The 22,647-nt window shown below is 37.2% G+C and overlaps 1 protein-coding gene across 3 annotated transcripts in view; it reads right to left on the bottom strand.

Annotated features, from left to right (window-relative positions):
- The window catches only part of MS3_00006781 (uncharacterized protein), a 40,629-nt gene extending 18,459 nt beyond the window's left edge, over positions 1–22,170 (bottom strand). Inside the window, exons 1-12 of one of the 3 annotated variants that reach the window (XM_051215012.1) lie at positions 21,954–22,164; positions 21,750–21,917; positions 21,614–21,672; positions 21,390–21,576; positions 17,990–18,131; positions 17,725–17,859; positions 15,736–15,811; positions 13,558–13,689; positions 11,729–12,039; positions 5,397–5,597; positions 1,599–1,805; positions 886–1,002 (exon numbers count right to left, since the gene is read on the bottom strand). In XM_051215012.1, the coding sequence (XP_051068195.1) occupies positions 886–1,002; positions 1,599–1,805; positions 5,397–5,597; positions 11,729–12,039; positions 13,558–13,689; positions 15,736–15,811; positions 17,725–17,859; positions 17,990–18,131; positions 21,390–21,463 (1,395 nt within the window). In that variant the 5' untranslated portion in view covers positions 21,464–21,576; positions 21,614–21,672; positions 21,750–21,917; positions 21,954–22,164. Of the gene's footprint in view, positions 1–885; positions 1,003–1,598; positions 1,806–5,396; positions 5,598–10,825; positions 15,812–17,724; positions 17,860–17,989; positions 18,132–21,389; positions 21,580–21,613; positions 21,673–21,749; positions 21,918–21,953 lie in introns of those variants that run through there. The other 2 variants (XM_051215010.1, XM_051215011.1) reach the window with 2 other exon arrangements.
- Positions 22,171–22,647: the final 477 nt, after the last annotated feature.

Genomic DNA, 22,647 nt, shown 5'->3' with positions numbered 1-22,647 from the left:
TGAATGATGCCATCAACATTCAATGTCTCCATAGATGTGTTTTTCAAGTACATCTCTATAAATTGATAAAACTACATTTACCTACGGTGTAGATTATCCAAAAACAAACCACCGGTATTTTGACTTTGTAGACCACTACAGTGCCACATGTATGTCTACTGATATAGGAACATCAATGTAGGTGGCTTTTTAAGACAATCAGTTAAATGGACGACAGCGAAAAATAGTTATCGTCAACATCCCTCCTCAAAAAATGTAACATAATTGAGCACCGTTACTAATCTATAAGTTATATCATACGAATTGCGATTAACAGTTTTCCTCTGTTGAAATCCTTAGTTTGTACATATCCCCAACAGACTTTCATGGAGTTTTATTAATCCAGTTTATTCTGATGATATTTCTAACACACTAAGCTATCTTGTTTCGCAGTAACATTCAAAGTGTACATAAACAACGATCCTAGGAATTCATTATCATCTCGTTGCGAAAAAGTATTCCACATTCAAACCTTTATTTTCATGGTTTGGGACTTAACTGCAAAAAGAATATTCATGGTTAATTTTCCTAGCACGAGTACAAGTTTGGTTTAGTCTGACTTTGCGCAATTTCAAAAACTTACTACAGGGTGATGGCGTGTCGTGAAACTGAATAACTGATGTGAGCCGACAATTAACTGATAATAAACGACAAGACAGTTCAGTAGAACAGGACAACAAGGACCAGAGCAGTTGCTATGTCCAGCACAAAAATCAACACTACTCCACATTTTATCATCAGAACATATGTCGACCCTCTCTCAGGTTGGAACAGTCTGCATTTTATATCAAGTGTACAAGAAACGGTAGTGTAAAGACACCAACCTAACTACATAACATAACTTACATCACCATTGAATTTTTCAGAAGTCTTTTCCGTCAAACTGGTTTTACTAGATGGACGTACGATAGCAGGGACAGCCATTTCAAATTTACAGTGATCAGCAGCTTCTTCAATGAGTTCCTGACAAAAACAACACAAAACGAAAACGCGATCGACAAGCAATTTGTTTACGTCAATAAACATGTTGTTGAAGACCTATACACATACATCCTTTAAACAAGCTTTTGTGATATTTTAGAAAATACCCTTCAATGTACCTAAATTTGTATTTTATCGAAATATATTTGATAACTAGCAGAAATAAAATCCGGAAATCCAGTCTCATACAGTTTCAGGATCATTCTGTTGTATGTGAATTTACCACAATGTTTAACAAGTCAAGGTTGTGGAATCTCCCTGCTTCAAGAATTTTCTGGGCAAGCTGATTTTGAATGACGTCCTGGTTTTCAATAAGTAGTAAACACACAAAAGATAGCTGAAACCATCGGTGGGGTCACAGTCAACTACGTTCAAAGTCGATCATTTCTCAAACCCTCATTCTGTCGGCGGGAACACACAATCAGAACCTTCATGCCTGTACCAAAAATATCTAGTAGGTTAATTCACATGTTAGGATGTGCGAATCTTACAACGACCTCAAAGTAACTACGACATTTAGGTTTCAGAGAAGGAAAAATTGTGAGTAGAAAAAAACTAGAACCATCTACAATCCTTACCCATTTAGTTGACTGGAACATCTTTAAGTCCAGAGGATCTCCACACAGAACTCCTTCAATCAATGTCAATGAGTGACAAGTCGCTAAACATTCCATTAGAGGACCATTATCCAACTCTGATGGTTCTAATTCCGGATCTCCAAATAAACCATCTTCATAAGGAATGATACCCCACATATCCAAACCATCTTCTGTTAAAGTACCCGTCTATTAAAAAATCATGAAAAAACGGAAAAGATGTATAGTTCATTTAGATCTCAAAGCCTATTTCTGAATAACTTAATACTTCATACTGACTTTCTAACCGCTACCCACTCCACAAGATTTTCTTACACTTGAACACCAAACACAAAACAACAGTCGGAAAGTATCAAAAGAACCTCTAGTTTCAAGGTTGGTCCAGGTACAGAAAATTCATGTATCTTCAGGTTTATGGATGACCTTGATGTTCTCAAAACATGTTTAGCTTAGTGTGGTGACATAATCAGTAATTATTTAGGCAGGATAAAACACATCACAAATCGTGTTCTGGAATCCTCGCGAAAGTTTCTATTGAACGTCGGAAGGACAAAGTGTGTTGAGACGTTTACCAGCTTTTAAGGGAGTTTCCGAGGAACTACTGAGGTTTACCAACAAACACAATCGAGAAAAATCACATTAGCATGTAACATCTAAAGGAATAACACGGTATCCAACATGTAACAGAGATAAGTAGAAAATCAATCATTATTCTGATCCAATCCGAAATTCCAAAGACAAACACAATCATTATTAGTAAGCAACATGAAAACAACTTACAAAACACTAATGATAATATGCAAAATGAGTAGATGAATTGTTTTCACGAAACACTAAGCCACAAAAAATATCCAAGATATATATAATTACTTAATCCCCAAGACCTAGGGTAACTGGATTAATATCAAATTACTTGACTTTGTTTACTATCGGCAGTAACGGGTATAAATTTGTCGACACACTTTGATTGTTAAAATCATGATATGAAATTATTCAATTTCGTTGATTTTTAACTGTCCATGACAGTGAATTCACCATAATTTTACATTCACTCAAAGATATCATACGAGAAACAATCAGAAGGTCTGAGTAATGAACTAAGCGAATGGAACTTGTTTTAATTTACACGTTATCCGCTCATCTATAAACAAAAGTGTGGAAGAAAATGAATATTGTTGGAATCAATACACAGTTTGTACTATTGGCCACCCAATAATTTGAATATTCAATACACTGGAAACTTAGAAAATTGGTAGATTTTCAGTCCATTATGAAGCACACAGAAGTAACTATTCAACTATTTTATTTATACGATGTACAACTCATCAAATAATTCACCTTGCGAACTTGGTATAAGTTTTCATTGTTTTCAAATATATACACAGCGAAAAAAACAAAGTATTAAAATATTTCCCAGAAAAAATATATATTTCAAAAACACTGCAACAGTATGAGGTGGGTGTCAGTGAAATCGTGGAGGTTATTTTAAGCCGAGTGGATAGAACCACATTTGTTGTAGTCTATACACTTTATTACAGGTCAAAATGCTAGTTGGCGAAATCGTGGAATAAAGTAATATTACCATTTGGACTTCGACCTATTTAAGGTTCGTTCAGTCCTACTCAAATGAACTCCGTCCAGTTTTCTTTCTAAGCAAATCGGCAAGTAAACCGCTCAAAGAAGTTATTCAAACTATATCGAAAGAGTTACATTCGATCAGTAACATGCTCAGTGAAAGAAACTACCGAAAAAGGGAATACATTCTTTAATTCAAGGATATTTTTAATAACTACATCTACTTCTTGTTTTTATAACGTCAGGTAACTCTTGATTTTGAAAACAATGAAATTACAAGTTCACTAAGTCAAACTACTAGTAATACATAGAACAATCTTTTAGAAAAACATTAGACTTCAGAGTAAACTAGTTCTATGACAACTAAAAAATACTAATAAACTGTGCTATGCCACACAAGGTTTCAACCTGTAACACAATAGTTTGAAATTCTAGCTGAACAACTTGTTTACAGTATATGAACAGTATTGGTGTTTACAAGGAGTACAGTTGCGACACAATCATGTTGATAGTAAACTGTGATTTACTGATTTATACCTTTTACATCACTCCCCCTTATCTCCGACCCATAAAACCAAATAACATCATCTGCCATCAGTAACATCCGTAATCAGTAGCCTACCAGAAAAGTCTGAATTTCGTTATTTGGAGAAAATTTATTTAGCTGACGACATTAAGATAACTACATTAAATAGTCAACCATAAGCAATGTAGCACATCAAGCACAAATATGAATCGGCCCAACTTTACACACCACAACGACACAGAAAGATTAAATTATCAAGGTGAATACCGAAGTGGTAGTAAAAAATATTAGGTATACACAATACGATTCGAAAATAATTGGGGAATTCGTACAATAAAAGTGAAATAACAAAACTCCCAAGCTTGGTAGGAAATAAAATCTTATTTATGTGTAGTACTAATACTTTCTAACCGATGAGACAGATTTAGCTTAACTGGTCATAATTCAAGACCCCGGAGACAATTGAATCGAAATTCACTTCGTGGTTTCCAATCTATTTATTTATTTAAACATATAAACATTGGTACAAGGAGGCACCAAACAGATATGCGCCACAAATCATCATTTGATTTGTGTGTGAGGGCTGGGATACATCCCGTATGCAGGTGGTTTTCTTAAGGGGGCACATCCCGAGTCTTTGACCTGAAGGTCTAATCCACAAGGTAGTGAAGCAACGTCAGGAGATGCAGTCCCATGGTAGCCGGTGACCAACCATCGGCTCATATGCCATTCGTTCCATCAGGATACTGGAGCCCAAGTGCACCACTGGTTTGGAATCAGGGTTTCCTAAGTCCTCTAGATGGACTCTCAGTGTCCACAAACCGAGTTAGAGCGCCGTACATTTGCTTTTTGTCCTCTCAATTTCGTAAACAGCACCCGCGCCGCGAGAAGGCAGTGAGTAGGACTTCCCTGGTGGTGGTTGTATGCACGTGGCCATGTAGTGTCAGTCATTATTTTAAGCCCATATATCTTATTCTAGCTTTCGGACATTCCATTCTATTCATTCTACTTGAGTCATATTTTGACCTTGTTAATTATTCGCTTATCAGTCTTGACTGTTTTTATATGAGCGTATATGTTTGTGCCCTTCTTATCCCATTAATCACATGTCTGTAGCTTTATTTTGTCTGACTATAAATATTGAGTAACGCTTGACTAAAATGGAGTTGGCTTCCCAGCCATCTTCTCTGCGTGTCATTTTGCTTTGCTCTGTTTCATTCGCTTCATATGCAAAATATATGTATGCACAGGTCAATTCTCGTTATTCGACTTATTTAATTCCGTTATCGACTAACGTGATTTAAGTCGACGGTGATATACGAGAAAAGGCGATAGCAAACATCCATACGATCTAAAGAGGAGTCAGATCCACGGGCCATTAAAATGGTGAGCCCTTCAACGAATATCGTCGATCTAAATGAGGACAAAACCAAACTACGGGCCTCCACAGCCACTTGGGAGCATTTCAAGAGGAAGTGGTGACTCTCTTCACTCTCGGCCTCACCAGGGCATTTGGAGGCATTCCAATCCAACAAACCCTTTATCTTTAGAGGATCCACAAACTTAAATGGATTCATTCTTAAAAGTACACACAAACGGTCAAAACAGTCACTCATATTAAACTCTAGAAAGGCAGGTCAGAAATAATAATAAGCTGAAAGCAGCGAGAAAAGTCTTACTTTATCAAAACAAGCTACATTGATTACTCCACAAACATTGATCACGGCTGGATTGACACAAAATATTCCATGCGATAGTAAGCGTCGTTGAGCCAGAACAACGCCTACTGTCATCACAACAGGTAAGGCTGGTGGTATCACCACAGTAACTAAATCTAACGCTCGACGGATAATGTCACCAACACCAACATTAACTCTGATCTAAAACAGCAATTTCAATCATTTGAATAAAAAACAGGATAAACTAATCATGTCCAGTTAGAGCATACGAAATATTATCCGTTAAAAAGCTTCACTCCAAACTGCATGTTAAAATTCGATTTCCAAATCACGTGTCTAATAGTACGACAGACATCAGTATTTATACTTATGATGCTCTTCAGCTAATTAGTGAATATGCATGAAGACAAGTGGAAAAGTTTGAATTTAGTGTAGAAGGCACGTGTACGTAACCAGTAGTTGATTGTAGGTGTCTTTGAGGTATTGTTTGTATATGGTAGAACGTTAACTGGAAAACGCTTACGTTAAACGTAGAGGAATTGGTAAAGCTAGTAAAATGGTTTAGGCTGTGAATTTTTACAAGAGTTATTTATTTAGGAGACGGTTTACGTGTTCCCAGCAATTGCCTACCTCGCTGTACATTACTGACTGGTAAAGCGGTGGTTTCGAACAAGGCTTAGGGTCACCCAAAGAAAATACGACATTGATCTGGGTCGTTTCAGGAGTTTTAGTCTTCTAGTTATGGATCCATGCGAAAATAGCAATCTGTAGTTGAAGAGCAATTGGTTAAAATTCTCAATTGAATATACATTCTTTCTCTATCTTGGTAGGGATACCTCAAGTTACCTGGTTTTTATCAGTAAATGTCGAATTCTTTCATGTTACGGTAACCGCAAGGGAATTTCCTCTAATTTTTACTTCTACACGATCATTGCTGTTCTTTGACTAATCACTACCACTCTAAGTTTACTTATTTTCCTGTGTCTGAAGGCCATGTCTTGTTGTTATATTCATCACACAGTTCCAATTTAGATTTGATTTCGTTAAATACCAGGCATTTTTTCCACCTGTGTTTTTCCTTTAGCATTCCTGTTTTTCGTTTCCCTTCAGGATTCCAAGTTAGTGCTTGCCTCGTAATGCACTTTGATAGTTTCTTTAATGTGTCCTATCCACTCCCAGAGTATTTTCCTAATTTTCTCCTCAAATGGAAGTCGGTTTGTTTTCTGATACAGTAGGCTGTTGCCGATGGTATCCGGTCAACGGACATTGAGTATCTTATGTGGACAATTGTTTATAAATACTTGTATATTTTTTTACTATGGTTGTGGTAGTTCTGCACATTTCAGCTCCATACAATACAACTGTCTTAATGTTCGTATTGAAGATTCTGGCTTTGATATTGGTTGACAGTTGCTTTGAGTTCCGGATGTTTTTCAGCTCTAGAAATGCTACCCTTACTTTGCCAATCATTCCCTTCACATCTGCATTAGATCTTCCTTGCTTATCAATCATGCTGGCCAGGTACGTAAACATTTCCACCTGTTAAAGAGCTTTTCCATCAAATGTGATTTGGTTGCTGCACTCTGTGTTGTATTTCAGGATTTTGCTTCTTCCCTTGTGTATGTTGAGGCCTACTGAAGCAGAGACTGCTGCTATACTGACCGTTCTCACCCGCATTTGTCACTGTGTATGTGATAGAAGGGCTAGGTCATCTGCGAGATTCAAATCGTCTAAATGTACACAAGCTGTCCATCATATTCCGTGCTTACCCTGAGATATGTAGGTCTTCATAATCCGGTCGGCCGCCCGAAGAAGAGTGAAAGTAACCAGTCTCATCTGACTCCGGTCCTCACTTGAAATGCGTCTGTCAGCTGTCCTTCATGCACAACATTGCAGTGTAGTCCGTCGTACGGATTCCGGATGATGTTGACGGTCTCCTCGGGTGCATCATAAAGGGGAATCAAGTTCCATAAGGTTCCCCTATCCACACTGTCAAACGATTTCTCATAGTCAAGGAAGTTGATGTACAGTGACGAGTTCCACTCAACTGATTTCTCAACAATAATATAAAGTGTAGCGATTTGGTCTGTGCACAACCAATCCTTATGGAATCCAGCCTGTTGTTCTCGAAGTTTGGCGTCTACTGAGTCATTTATCCGGTTCAGTAACAGTCTGTTGAGAACCTCTCTTGGTACTGACAATAGTGTGATGCCTCTGTAGTTCTCACATTTGCTCAGATCTCCTTTCTTTGGTATGTTGATGAGGTGTTCTTCTCTCCACTCTGTCGACACATTCCTCTTCTCAAATCTTCCTGAAAAGAACGTGAAGCACGTCAGACTTCAGTGCCCCGGCTGGTTTATTGTCAGGTCTTGCCGCTTTTTCACTCTTGGTTTGTCTGATGACAATGCTGATTTCTTCGATCGTTGGTGAAGTGACAGCTATAAGGGGGGTCTGTGTGTGCTGCTTCCATGTCCGGTAGGCCCAGTGGGGTCGGTCTGTTCAAGAGTTCTTCAATGTGTTCTACCTATGTCTTCCTTTGCTCTTGAATATCAATTGTTGGCTTGCCTTCTTTGTCCCTGACTAGTCGCTCTGGTTTACTAAATTTCCCATCAATTTTATTAATTGTGTGCTTCTTTGATCTCTTTCCAGTTGTCCTCCATAGTAGTTTCCTCTTTGCCAGCAGATCTTGTAAGGCCTAGAACCTGTTGTTGAGAGTTATCTTGAATTCGTTGAGTTTGTCAGTATGTAAACGAAATTTGTATCAAACCTTTGTAGTGTTATTCTCAAACTGTTCAATGCTTCTTAAACTTTAATTTCATCTTGGCAACCACCAGATGGTGATCTGAAGTTATGTCAGCTCATCTCTTGGTTTTCATGTTTTCCATTGAGCTTCCGAATATTTTAATGATGCAAATATGATCGATCTGGTTCTCTGTAGTGTGACCCGGTGAGAGCCATGCAGCTTTGTGTATGGCTTTGTGGGCTAATATAGTGCTCCCGATCATCATTCTGTTGATGACACATAAATTTGCAAATCTTTCGCCATTCACATTCCTTGCTCCCAGTCCATGTCGTCTCATGATATTTTCGTATCCGATGTTGTCCATTCCGACCCTCGCGTTTAGGTTATCCACCAGGATGGTCAGGTCCGTTCCTGGTCACTTCTCTAGGAATGACTCCAGCCTCTCAGAAAACTGATCTCTATCGCCTTTTTCGCTTTCACCGATGGGCATATAACACTGGATAACCTTCACTGTGATCCCCTCGTTCTTCATTTTCAAAAATGCTCTGATGATGCCGAACCCGTGAGAATCCCATCATATAAGCGTTTTTTGTGCCTCTTCGGACAGCACCAGTGCAACTTCTTGTGTGTGCGAAACATTTTCTTCTTGATGACTAGAGTAAAACAGCATCCCTCACGGATCTATCCTTTTTATCCAGCTTGAGTCTAATGGGTTTCACTTATTCCGAGAACCGCCAATTTGCATCTCCTCATTTCCGCAGCTATTTGACTGGGTCTCCCAGTCTCTAATATTGTCCGGACATTCCATGTACCGATAATGATTGTTGCTCTGGTTGTCAGAAGAGGCATCAGACTAGTGATTTCCGAAGAATTTCGGTTTTCATCATGAGGCGTCGTGATTCTTCTAAATGAAGATCCCATAACTCCCAGGGAACAGTTTATATGGTTTAAATGATTAATAATAAACATATATTTGTTATATCCCAATAAGTAGAGAAATTGTATTTCTGACGTTTTGTGACTTAATTTGGCTTATATCAAGTCGCAAAACGTCAGAAATACAATTATTCTACTCATTTGGAAATAACTATATATATATATATATATATATATATATATATATATATATATATATATATATATATATATATATATATATATAATATATATATATATATATATATATATAACACTAACCCTCTACCCAATGCTCAATTTATTTAAATCTGTCAAGGTCTAAGTGATTATTTTTGTCAGCATTTTTTCGAAAAGATTGTTTTCTACGGGACGGAGTCGCTGACCACAAGGTCATTATTGTAAGGCCACTAAAGGTTGCCATCACAGTATAACTTCCCGAGTGTATGTACACGTAGATATTTATGATAATCAAACGAAATCATAACATTCAAGGAACCAAAATTGATTCATTTGCCGATCGGACATTTGCCCAATAATAAGTGCAAAATAGTGACGGGCGCATGTTGTCAGTTAAGATTCGTTTTAACTTCTTGAGCATATATACGTATGCAATTGGTTGAAAATATGGCTTAATTTTCTGAGCATGTATGTATATTTATGAGTGGTGGATATTTTTTGAATTTCGTTAGCCAATAAAAGTTCCCGACTCACTCTTGATTTTTTCACTCTATTAGTAAGTTGGGTTCACTTATAGTACGTGCGTATATTAATATCAGACTCGGTTGACAGCAGACCATAGCAAGAATGATTAACTTAAAGAGTATCTCCTAGACTAGATGCTTCCATTTATATAGCCATTCATTACACGGGCGGTTCAATGAAGGAGTTGGCTGTCATGCTACACGTAATCAACAAAATTCACTGAGTATAATATCCTGTGATTAGAGGCTTCCTCGATATTCATTTGTTAGCCAGAGAAAAACAATCAGCTGTGTATTAAGTGAGCACTGTACATTCTATAGATAGGAATGTAAAACTACAAATCGTAACCTAAGAAGCAATTACATCAAGAATGAACACGATCAATAATTACCAAATGAGATCAAACAACATTCAGAGAGCACGATTGTGAGATAGTAATTATATCAGTATTCCAATCTATTCTTTTAACGTGAGAAGATTGATGACCAAATGGCTCACACAATCATCGACAGCTCTGGGTTTTTACAAGGTAGTTAAGTTGATTATTTCCATGAACACGTGTCTTGCACACCAAGTAGAATGGATCAGATATAAAATGCATCGAAATTTGAGGATGTTACGGAAAACTACTATCAGTCGGTCAGTCATGTGCAACGTGAAACCTTACACATAGGTGCATCAGTTCAAGTTGACATACCACATTAACACACCACGATAAAATTATCAAGACAAATCCCAGTGTAGTAGAAGCAGAAACAGTACTGGTAGTAGTGGGAAGCACTCGAGGTATAGAAAAAGAAAAAGGGAAGTATAACGAGATTACGGAATTCAGGTTCTGTGGGGAGAATGTACCTACACCTGATTATTTATTTTAACACATAGATATTGGTACAATGAGACACCAAATACATATAGACCACACAAATCTCATTTGATATGTGTGAGGGCTGTGATACTGCCCGGGTGCCTAAACTGAAGCAGGTGGTTTTCTTAGGGGGCCACACCCGGAACCTTCAACCTGAAGGTCTGATCCACAAGGCAGTGGAGCAACATCAGGAGATGCAGTTCCATGGTGGCCGATGACCAGCGATTGGTTCATACGCCATTTGTTGCTTCAGGAAACTGGAGCCCATGTGTACCATTGGTTTGGAATCAGGGTTTTCCAACTCCCTTAGGTGGACTCTCTATGTCCAACAACCCGGTTAAAGCGCCGGACATTCGCTTTTCGTCCTCTCAATTTCGTAAACAACACCCCCGCCACGAGAAGGTAGTGAGTAGGACTTCCCTGGCAGAGGCTATATACGCGTGGCCATGTTAGAGCATTTCGAGAGGGAGAGCGGACTCTCCCTACTCTCGGCCGTACCAGGGCATTTGAAGGCACACCTGAACCATATCACCTAGTCTCCCAATATTTGTGACAACAATCACGTGAACCCTGAGATCTAGTCAGACACCAGACCGTCAAGGCTGATGACAATTTCAAGAAAAATGAACTGCTCAACGCATTAAAATGCTCCACTCCTTACAATCAGTAGAAGCGTTGACACGAGAAAGTTATGAGTCAATAGTTCGTATTTAAATAAAGGGAATCGTATCCGTAACATGTTTGAATTGTTGCTCAAGGAGGTCACAAGACTCTGAATTTTGTCACCATATTCACCAAACAGGACTTTGTCATCTTAATATATAATCAATAAAACTAGAGACTTTATTATAATAGGTTATCCACGTTATCCAAAGGATAGTGTCGTAGAAGCGATTTAATTACATGGCTACCATAGTCAATACACAATATGTTAAACTTTACACAGTCCAATAGAAAATATATTTAAATCAGAAATTAAATCCCCAACTGAGCAAATTGTATTGAAAAGGTGGACGAGATAAGGAATGAATGGTGGAAAAGCATCAGTAACCAAATGACAGGTGAAAACAACTACACATTCTGCACAAAAACATCCCTACTTACCATTAAGTAGATTGAAACTCCCAAACCAATCACAGCAAGAATAGACAAAGCAAAAATAAACCGGAAGGAATCTTGAGTGAATTTGAATTTTAGAGGTTTCGGAAACAGAATTGACCGTACAAGCTCACCCTTGACAGTGTAAAAGCCAGTGCGTGCAACAACAGCCAGAACTCGCTCATCTGCATAATTTCTTGTTTGAATAACAGTAGTACCAGCAAATAAAATATGCCGACCATGAACTTTGATATCGAATAACGTACCCTTTGATGGTGAATCGGGTAAGGGAATTTTGGTAACTGGAACACTTTCACCTTTAATAGAAAACAATATTATTTGGAAATACACCGGGGTTAGTATGGTCTTAAATACAAAGTCCAAAGTGAAAATCAATATGATCCAGTGAATTTCGAGTAATTAGAACAGCAAAGTATTCATAACAACTGATATAGTCGGTTTTTCAAATTAGCACTTCGTGTCAACTCTCTGAACATGAAACATTATTTGTGTAGACAACACAAAAAACAAGAAAACAGTCTGTGAACAAGCACAGTATCTTATTTCACTGTGTCTCACTGTACTAAACTGTTTAAATGATGAGAAAGTGGAGTGCAAATGGGAAATCATGTTTAGGCTTTTCGATCATATTTGTTGCTCGGATGAGGGTACTTCCTGCTTATTTGTAGTAACGGAAATAAACTGAGTTCGCACCACAAAACACATGTGTGTAATCCAAATACAGTTGCTCTTAAACCCGACACGGAAATTAATTTAACAATATGAAGTATTTCTCAAGCTCAAAAATATCCAATACAATTGATACTCCATGCACCCAAATACAGGAAACCATATCATTGAATTTTGTTTACTTCGGTGAAATCTCTTGAAGACTTTACACACTTTGAGTTCTCCTTTACAAAACTGTCTTAAGCTTATACAATAGAAATTTTATCATTGGAAAAATCGTCTACAAATGACATATTAATTTCTAATACAATGTTATTCACCACATTACTGTAAGATAAAATAATGGTGACTACTTCCAGACAAAGTTATTGATGAACATCTCCAAAGTTTCACACCAACCACACACAGAGCAAAAACGATCTCGCCGTCATGCAAAAAACCACACTCATCTTTCCATGTTCATGCATAGATTACACTGCTTATTTCGTCACATAGTAGTTCATGTAAAACAAAAACATTGTCAGTGGTCAGTGAGACCTATTTCCTCTCGAACGACTTTAATGACGATGTATCCTAGTTCTGTAACAATATTTCCCAGTCCACAAAAATAAAGAAACACTATACAGATTATACATTTTCACGTTGGTACTCTAAATAATTCATATCGTATCATTATCAACATCTGTAGTGTGACGACCCACAAACAGAGAGTGCTTTAAGGGATCGATAGGGAACCAACGAACAAGCGGTTACTGCACTCGGTTCGTAATCATAAGGTCACAGGTCTAAATCACATTTCAGTGTGGCCAGTCCCGAAAAACCAATAAACCTCACAAAAACACCAAAATTTAAATTCAAGTAGTATGTGGATCTGTACTTTCTAAATAAGGAACACTATTATCATTATGATCATTATAATTATTATTATGGAGTGTTTGAGGAGAATTATGTAAAACCAAAATATATGAAATAAACGATTAAAAGGGATAAAAGAACATAATTTTTTACAGCAATCTTCATATGTATTTGTGTATTCACATAAAATTTATCGGAGGACTCAAAAGACTGAGTTAAGAATATGGTTGACATTACTTTACATATTAATGAATCCATATCTACAGTAACATTATACTAATGTGACTCACCGGTCAATGTACTTTCATTTACTATGCAGTTTCCTGCTAGTAAGATGGCATCACATTGAACCAGACATCCGATTTGTGGAATTTCAATTATATCACCGGGAACTAATGAAATGGAATCCACTTCTTTGAATTCTGTGAAAATAATTATTTATGAGACATTCCTTCTCAAATATTAATAAACAAATGGATTATTATGTCTGAATATCTACTGTTAAAGGAATTAAAATAACGAGTTTGGTGGATTGAAAGGACGGTTGGACCAAACCATACAATCACTAAGCAGAAATGGATGGTGGGTAGCAGTGGAATCCAGAAAGCGGCTATGTGGACTCAGTAGCTAGGTGGATAACGCGATGGCGTTTGAAGCGAACAGCACTGGGTTCGAGTCCCGGAATGAACGTAGTCTCTGAGATACAATTATGTACAACTCACAGGTCCCAAATAGGGCGGAACGCACGCACAGGATTCCACCGTTAGCCACCATCCATCTCTACTTCTGATGCTTGTGATGTAAGTCAATATCGAGGCAATCAGCACGGGTCGCACAATTACAGTCCGAAATATCAATGGGGATTCAAATAACCGATACAAAAATAAATCATGCGATTTTTTTCAAATAGATCTCATTGATAGTGTTAATAATTCAAATTTAGGAAGACTAACAGTTAAAATTTCCCATCAAACACCAGAATATGCGTATCGTGGACGGCCTATTATTTTTGCCAAAAAAGAAAACTGCTTGATAAATGACTTAGAACAATTTCGAGGTCAGATTTTACGGAGGTTTATGTTGAGAGTTTGTCCACCGTTATCCCTAACTTGCTAACTCGCAAAAATACACCATTTATATCTTACAAGGAAAGTTAATACACAACTGGTCCACTATGTTATAAACGTAATTCAGTTTAACTAAATCATATTCATCAGTACAAACGAATACATTATTATGAAAATTGGTATAATATGAAACGCATTTAAAAGTATGCAAAATATGCAAACACATATTATAGACACCTAATTTTTGCAGTGATAATTCCTTTTGAGTAATGGACGGAACTTTTAAACCCTGGACAACAGACGTGCTTTTTAACGATCAGTAAGTCACACTGATTAGCTAACTTAAAAACGTCACTAGATTTGTGATTGAGTATGAGAGATTGCCTTAACATGAAACAGGTAAAGAACCTAGTCAGTTTCATATCAATATCAGGTAATAAAGGTCTTATAGTGTAACTCATTTATGATATGACTTTACTTCGACCACAGAATGGGATACTATCACAATGTTCAACTAACGTAAATGTGCTTCAACTGAATATGTATTATCCCCATCTCCTAATATCTTTTGACTTAGCCCTCAAACTACGGAGAAATTAAAACAAAGTTGAAAGATTATTTCTTTCTCCAACCGACAAAAAAACATTAGAAAGTGAGTGGATGTCTATGCATCTAAAAATCATAGATAATCAACCATTTAGTTTGAAAATTTGAAGACACATAGGCGACCTAAAAATTATTAATGACAATAAATACCAAGTATACTTTTGGCTGATTTAGGTCGATTTTTTTACGATACGATACATTTTCCAACGATCTATCAACTACAGGCTTTCATATTCGTTTTAGGTACATATTTTATGTATGAGCAAAGATACCAGATGACCACTTGGATGAAAATACTCTGAGGGCGGTTCGCACCAACTCAATCATTGAAAGTCGAATCCTCCAACCACTAGGCTACTGCACAATAACGTTAGCAATCAGAAATCATGGGTCGCAACAATCAAACGAATGGAATTTAAGTGTAGCGAACGAGAACACAAGTGCGGAAAACCATATGTATTTCAACACAAAATCACAGAATCTCTTAGTAAAATCTGACAACCATACACTAAATACTTTATTTACAAAATGTCAATCAATTGTCTCAAACTTGACTGTTCCTTCTGTAAATGTTACTCAATCGTCTCAAACTTCACTGTTCTTTCGATTCCACATGAATCATCCTCCGTTTTCCCTCTCTTTCCTTCAATCTTCTTAACCTCCTACCTCCAGGCATTTCACTTCCGATTGATGACACATACTACTTATATCTGTCGACATCAGTAGCACACACCACACAAGTAGTCATCATACAAGTCATGAAAAGGATTACAGAAAAATAAAATATGTGCATACCTTTAACCCCATCTTCCTCTCGATAAACGATTACAGAAGAGGATATACACATAGTTTCTTTAAGAGTCTTTTCGTTCTACAAAAAAAGCGTTTTGTTACAAATGGGGAAACGCAAGTATGCAAATACAGCATTATTAGCATTGCTTCAAAACATTCAAATACAAAATTATACAACGTTCTATTAATTCACGATTCAATGGTGCCATGTGTGAATTTATCACACGATGCTGACTAAGAAAATTCATTGGATCTAAGGAAACGAAGGAAGAAACTGTTATTTGATAGTTACTATAAACACATACGTCCTGTCCTATAAATGGTCTTGCTTTAAATTAGAACATTTCAGTGTTTTTCAGATTCACACGCTAAAAGATAAAAGTTAAAATCACCCCATGAAACAACGTACCATGTTACCCGAATAATTAGGATTAAGCTATCCTCATCACTTTTATCAAAATCTTATGGAGAAACCGTTATGAATTAATTTATCACTTTGTAAAGCAACTCATTTAATCTAGTTAGAAAAACACCACAAACAAACCGTCATAAATATACACAGTTTAATATGTGGCGCAGTTTAGCCCTTGAATAAATACAAAATGAGAGGAATGGTAAGGATTTACGACCTCATTTACGAATTAGTACAACTTAATTTTACCTACTTTTCTTACGCCTGTTAGTCCTCGTGAAAGAGCATAGGCCGCTCACCAGCATTCGCCATCCAAACCTGTCCTGGGCAATCCTTTCCAGCTCTTTCCAGTTGTTATTCATCCTTTCCATATCTGCCTTTATTTCCGACGTAATGTGTTTTTTGGCCTTTCTCTTTTCCTCCTTCCTTTAGGATTCCAAGTTAGGGCTTGTCTCGTGATGCAGTTTGACGATTTGCGTAATGTATGTCCTATCCATTTCCATCGTCTTTTCCTAATTTCCTCTTCAGTTCGAAGCTGGGTTGTTCTTCCCCACAGAAGGCTGTCGCTGATGGTATCCGGCCAATGAATGTCGAGTATCTTGCATAGACAACTACTTATAAATACTTGTACATTCTTGATGTTGTTTGTGGTAGTTTTCCAAGTTTCAGCTCCGAATAGTAGAACTGCCTTGACGTTCTCATTGACGATTCTGACTTTGGTATTGGTTGAAAGTTGTTTTCAGTTCTATATGTTCTTCAATTGAAGGAGTGCGGCCCTTGCTTTGCCAATCCTCACCTTTACGACTGCACCTGATCCTTCTTGTTCATTGATGATGCTTCCCAGGTATGTAGATGATTCCACATTTTCCAGAGTTCCACCATCAAGAGTGATTAAGTTGGTGTTTTCCGTGTTGTATTTGAGAACTTTGGTTTTTCCCTTGTGTATTTTGAGGCCTACTGATTCAGAGACTAAGTAAAACAACTTCTTCGATTAAATCAAACTTACTTTTATTAGGCAGGTATAAAACTATAATAATAAACCTAACATAGATCGATGCCTAACGTTTTTGACTCACTCAACATTTACTGACTCTCAGATATCATTTCATGTGGATAGGTTATACTACTAGTAGGTTACACAATTAAAACTAATCATTTCACACTTTTGTATTCAGAAGGGAAGAGAATGACAAAATTGGTCATGCGGTCAGCTGTTCTTTCTTTTCGACTGCACGTTGATTGAAAAATTTAAATCGAGGTAACAAAGCAATTGACTAGCTATCTCATTCGCACCGCTTAACATTATCAATCCATCATTATTTTACGTTCCTTTGACAATTAAATCATGCAAACAAACAGCCGAAACTTCTCAATAAGTAAGAAAAATCGAAATGCTCAGCCCCAAACCACACTTATTAAATAATTTAATGATACTGCTTTCCTATCTAAACTATAGTAGATAAGATCGGTGAACAAGTAACGTCCTGATAATCAAAGCATTCTGTAAATCATTGGACCAGTACATCAAAACAAGACCATCACTTATTAAAAACCGTTAGAATAAGAAAGTAGTTACTTACTCTACGTAGTTCATAAACCTGCCATGATAGTGACATAATTGAAATAACAACAATACAAGTAGCGTACATCCAGTACTCATCAGAATACCACAAAATACAACTGAATATTTGGAAACAGTAGAATGGATTCAAGCACTACATAAAAACAAAGTATAGAAAAACTAAATGTCATATACAAAGCATAACAACTACGTATCCAGTACCCATAACCAAATCAACCTTCAAATTGTACAAAACTATTCAATGCGTAATCTGATCAACATACCACATCAAGTAGTAGCCTGACAATTGAAGTAAGATTGATACTTATTTCATTCATTCCATACAACGCACGATTCATAAGGACTGTTTCGTTATTCAAAGGCTTAGAGTCCAGAATTTCTTCATATGTAGTTTCATGCCAGCCCCTAAAATTCGAAAGAGACAAAATATTCTTTTCAAATTCCATTGCACCTAATAAACCCAATATAGCAGAAAATACTTTGACAACTTTTACACTGTGTTTATACATTAGATTATCCCTACTAGCTTCTTTCTATGCCAGTACCTATGAAGAGTTAACAGAGGTAAGTCGAATTTAAAGGTTAAATTTCCAGGGACTAAATTTCGTCCTTATGCACAATTGTGACTGTTCAAAACGAAGTGTAAGGAGTTGTCAACAACTGCCATAATGTTCAACACGTGACAGAAAATTATGTGATAAAATGAGTAAGTGGGCTAATACTAGGCAGTGAAGTATCTTCTGAAATGAAACCACAAGGAGTACTTGGTTAAGACCCAGTGACGATATTTTCCAAAAGCTCATGTAGGAAGTAAACATTTCACTAAGAAATGTTCACTATTTAAAATTGAAAAACTGGAAGGTAAATAAACTAAAAAGACATAGGAACTAGCTTACATGTGCATCGATTTAGGATGCCACAATTCACATTTACTTAAGGTTTTGTTAACCGGATAGTATCATTAGTCCTCCCATCTAGAATGTGCCCCATATCCAAATACCTAGTGAATGAGTCAGTTTGTATTATTTTATCTAAGAGATCTACATGAAGATGCTTCTGTTTACAATCGGGGCTACGGAAATTTCCAAGTACGAACGATAGACTATTCTAGTATGAACGGGAACTAATGAGAACTTGACAGTACGACCGATAACGCCTCGATAATTATCCTCAAACGAGGAAACCTAGAAAGAACACATGAGTGGAGAAAATGCCTGGTATTTAACGAATTCTAATTTAAATTGGAACTGTGTGATTGTCATGGCCCGAATCTGCCAATCAGAAGCAGCGAATTATCGGTCGGACCAAGGACGCGAAAAACACGTGCGAGCAGCCTAGAGTCCTGATTGGTCCTGCTTTCCGCCTAGCCCAGCCAGTTAAGTCCAGAACACCAGTCTCAGCCTCTGCAATATGAATCATTATATTTCAAACATACTGAGTTCATATACCAATCAAACAGACCACAACGTAGCATAAGATAGAAAATAACATTTGTACAAAGTTTGGCCAAATGTGGCTGTGAATGTGTGAGGCAGTGACTAATAGATAGGGCATAATTCAAGAGTGGTAAAACGTATAATAATGGTTCATAGGTCAAAATAAAGCTTATAATAAGAGGAACATGAATATCAATAGTTTATTTATTTAACAATTATACGATAAAAATAAACGTTTAGTATTGGTCCATAAAAGGATTCTAAAATTACCATTCATTATGTTTATCGGGACCTAACAGTGGTGAATATAACAACAAGACATGGCCTTCAGACACAGGAAAATAAGTAAACTTAGAGTGGTAGTGATTAGTCAAAGAACAGCAATGATCGTGTAGAAGTAAAAATTAGAGGAAATTCCCTTGCGGTTACCGTAACATGAAAGAATTCGACATTTACTGATAAAAACCAGGTAACTTGAGGTATCCCTACCAAGATAGAGAAAGAATGTATATTCAATTGAGAATTTTAACCAATTGCTCTTCAACTACAGATTGCTATTTTCGCATGGATCCATAACTAGAAGACTAAAACTCCTGAAACGACCCAGATCAATGTCGTATTTTCTTTGGGTGACCCTAAGCCTTGTTCGAAACCACCGCTTTACCAGTCAGTAATGTACAGCGAGGTAGGCAATTGCTGGGAACACGTAAACCGTCTCCTAAATAAATAACTCTTGTAAAAATTCACAGCCTAAACCATTTTACTAGCTTTACCAATTCCTCTACGTTTAACGTAAGCGTTTTCCAGTTAACGTTCTACCATATACAAACAATACCTCAAAGACACCTACAATCAACTACTGGTTACGTACACGTGCCTTCTACACTAAATTCAAACTTTTCCACTTGTCTTCATGCATATTCACTAATTAGCTGAAGAGCATCATAAGTATAAATACTGATGTCTGTCGTACTATTAGACACGTGATTTGGAAATCGAATTTTAACATGCAGTTTGGAGTGAAGCTTTAAAAGGAATAACGCTTTGTAAGCTTGAATCATTATTGATATGGGAGAAAATTGAGCTGAATATAAAGGATTGACAGTATGAAGAAAACAGAATCTGAAAAAGGATGTGGGTTGGCAGTAATTAAGATGAATTTGAGTGCGTGATTCATAATACCCAGTCACCCATGTTGTGGAAGGATACTTAATCACCAGTCTGTACCTATTAACATGGTTAAGTCCACTGACATTTGAACCAGTCAAATATCATTTACAAAACAAGTTGTTCCTGGTGAGAAAAATGTTATACTGATAAAGATCTCTTGATATGCACCGGAAGTGATCAGATAGAGAATTCAAAACACGGTAACTATTCAGACGAGTGTTGACAAGAATCTAAAATAGCGAAACAATAATTATATTCATCGTTTTCTAACTAGAAAGCTCCCAATCCACATTCTGTTTGAATGAGAATGCCCCCAAATGCCTTGATACGGCCGACGGTGGAGAAAGTCCGCTCTTCTCGAAACGCCCTCACATGTCTACGTGCTTACAACCACTGCCGGAGGAGTCCTATTCACTGCCTCCTCGTGGCGGGGTGGCCATTTATGTAATCGAGAGGATGAAAAGCGAATGTCCTGCGCTATAGCCTGGTTGTAGACATGAAGGTTCAACCTAGGGGAATTGGAATACCCTGATTTCAAACCAATCGTTGACATGGGCTCCAGGATCATGAAGAAACAAGTAGCGTATGGATCAATTGTTGATCACTGATAACCATTTAAGTGCATTTTCTTACGTTGCTCCACTATCTTGTGGGTCGAACATTTAGGTCGAGAACTTCGGGTGTGGCCTCCCTTAGAAAACCACCTACTTCGGTCTGGGCACCTTGGCAGTATCACAGCCCACTCAAAAATCAAGAGACTTGTGTGGCCCATATGTATTTGGTGGCCCTTCGTACCAATATTTATGCGTTCAAATAAAATAATAATAAGGATAAGTACATAATGTATACTCAACAATACCTCTACTTAGTATTATATGACGTCTACACACCTTATTGACAGTCTCATAAGTGTAAAGAACCAGCGAAATTACAAAAGTAGAATTTGGAAGGAGTCGAAGTAACTAAACATCTTATCATAAAAATAAATAAACAGTACTAATCGACAACCAAAATTTATTGTCATAAATAAACATTAAAAGATGGGCATAAATCTCACCTTGGAAGCTCAAAGCGATTAGTCTTGCTGTCCCATACATACCTTACACATTTATGAACGAAGTAACACATCATCTTGCCCTCCTAAATAATAGAATTATTACAAATATTTACTAACTTTTTCAGAACATGACACTTGCGACAGCATGAACGAGGCAGTTTTTCGAACGTAAGAGGGTTTAGCACAACTGCTAAAATGAATGAGAAAGGCTATGTTATCCTTACCCTGCTGTTCCAGTTATTTCAACAACCACGTCATGTATGTAGCGAACACCGTGGACATCCTGCAAGAGAAATTTAATACGTAGTTTGTATTTTGTCCTAGGCTCATGAAGCCTAAAAAACGGGGACAAACAATTACTTTGACAAGTATCTTCTCGGCTTTTATTAAAGCACATTCCTTATTCATGCACATTAGCATCCAATGAGGGAACCAGTGAAAGGCAAGTCTCAGCAGTCCACAGGTGAAAATGATGCCAATGTACATAAAGATGGTTCGTACATATGATATCGAATAACCTGTAACATCCTTGATTTGTAAACACAAAGAAATAAAGAAACATACCACCACATTATCGTCAAGTTCACTAATTTTTTGACGTTGATCTTCCGGAGTCCAATCTTCGGTGTTTTCGATCGGTGCAGGCATTCGAAAGTCGATTTATACGTCTTTTTACTGGCCTGATACTAAGGAACCACGAAACTAAAGGAGAAACAAGTGCGATGGAGCCGCAAGAAACGACTCATGTGATAATCACACTGTTACGCCCCAATACAAATTCTTATCATCAAAAGTGTCCAATGTACTCCAATGTAATCCAAACCCAATAAATCAGAAATTTTCATGAAAAAAACTGTTTTGTTATCCAGCACATGTCCAAGTGAAATTCTTAAAGGTATATGTATTTACATATGAGAATAATACTGAAAGTATCGTTTTTTTTAATCGTCCATAATGAGACTGCGAAGACTGATTTTCCTTGAGATCCAACAATTGGGTTCAGTATCGTTCGTTTCAGCGGACTGGATTTTGCAGGTTTATCAGGAAAGCTTTAGTTCACCCGTCGCCTGGTCATGTTAGTCATACAGAAAGTGTGTCGTCACCTAACACCTTTACTTGATTAGTTGCCTTCATATGTATCATTTTGTAGCGGAAAATAGATCCAAAAAATAAAGTTTTCTAGCTGTGTGACACTGATCCTGGACTCGTTACCGTTACTGGATACACTCCTACTTAGAGGCGCTCAGTTAAGCATTCA

This window comes from Schistosoma haematobium, chromosome 2 (genome assembly GCF_000699445.3).
Source record: "Schistosoma haematobium chromosome 2, whole genome shotgun sequence".
Classification (NCBI taxonomy): Eukaryota; Metazoa; Platyhelminthes; class Trematoda; order Strigeidida; family Schistosomatidae; genus Schistosoma; species Schistosoma haematobium.
The sequence above is the reverse complement of the archived record's forward strand: the minus strand, read 5'-3'. Positions and strand labels throughout refer to the sequence as shown.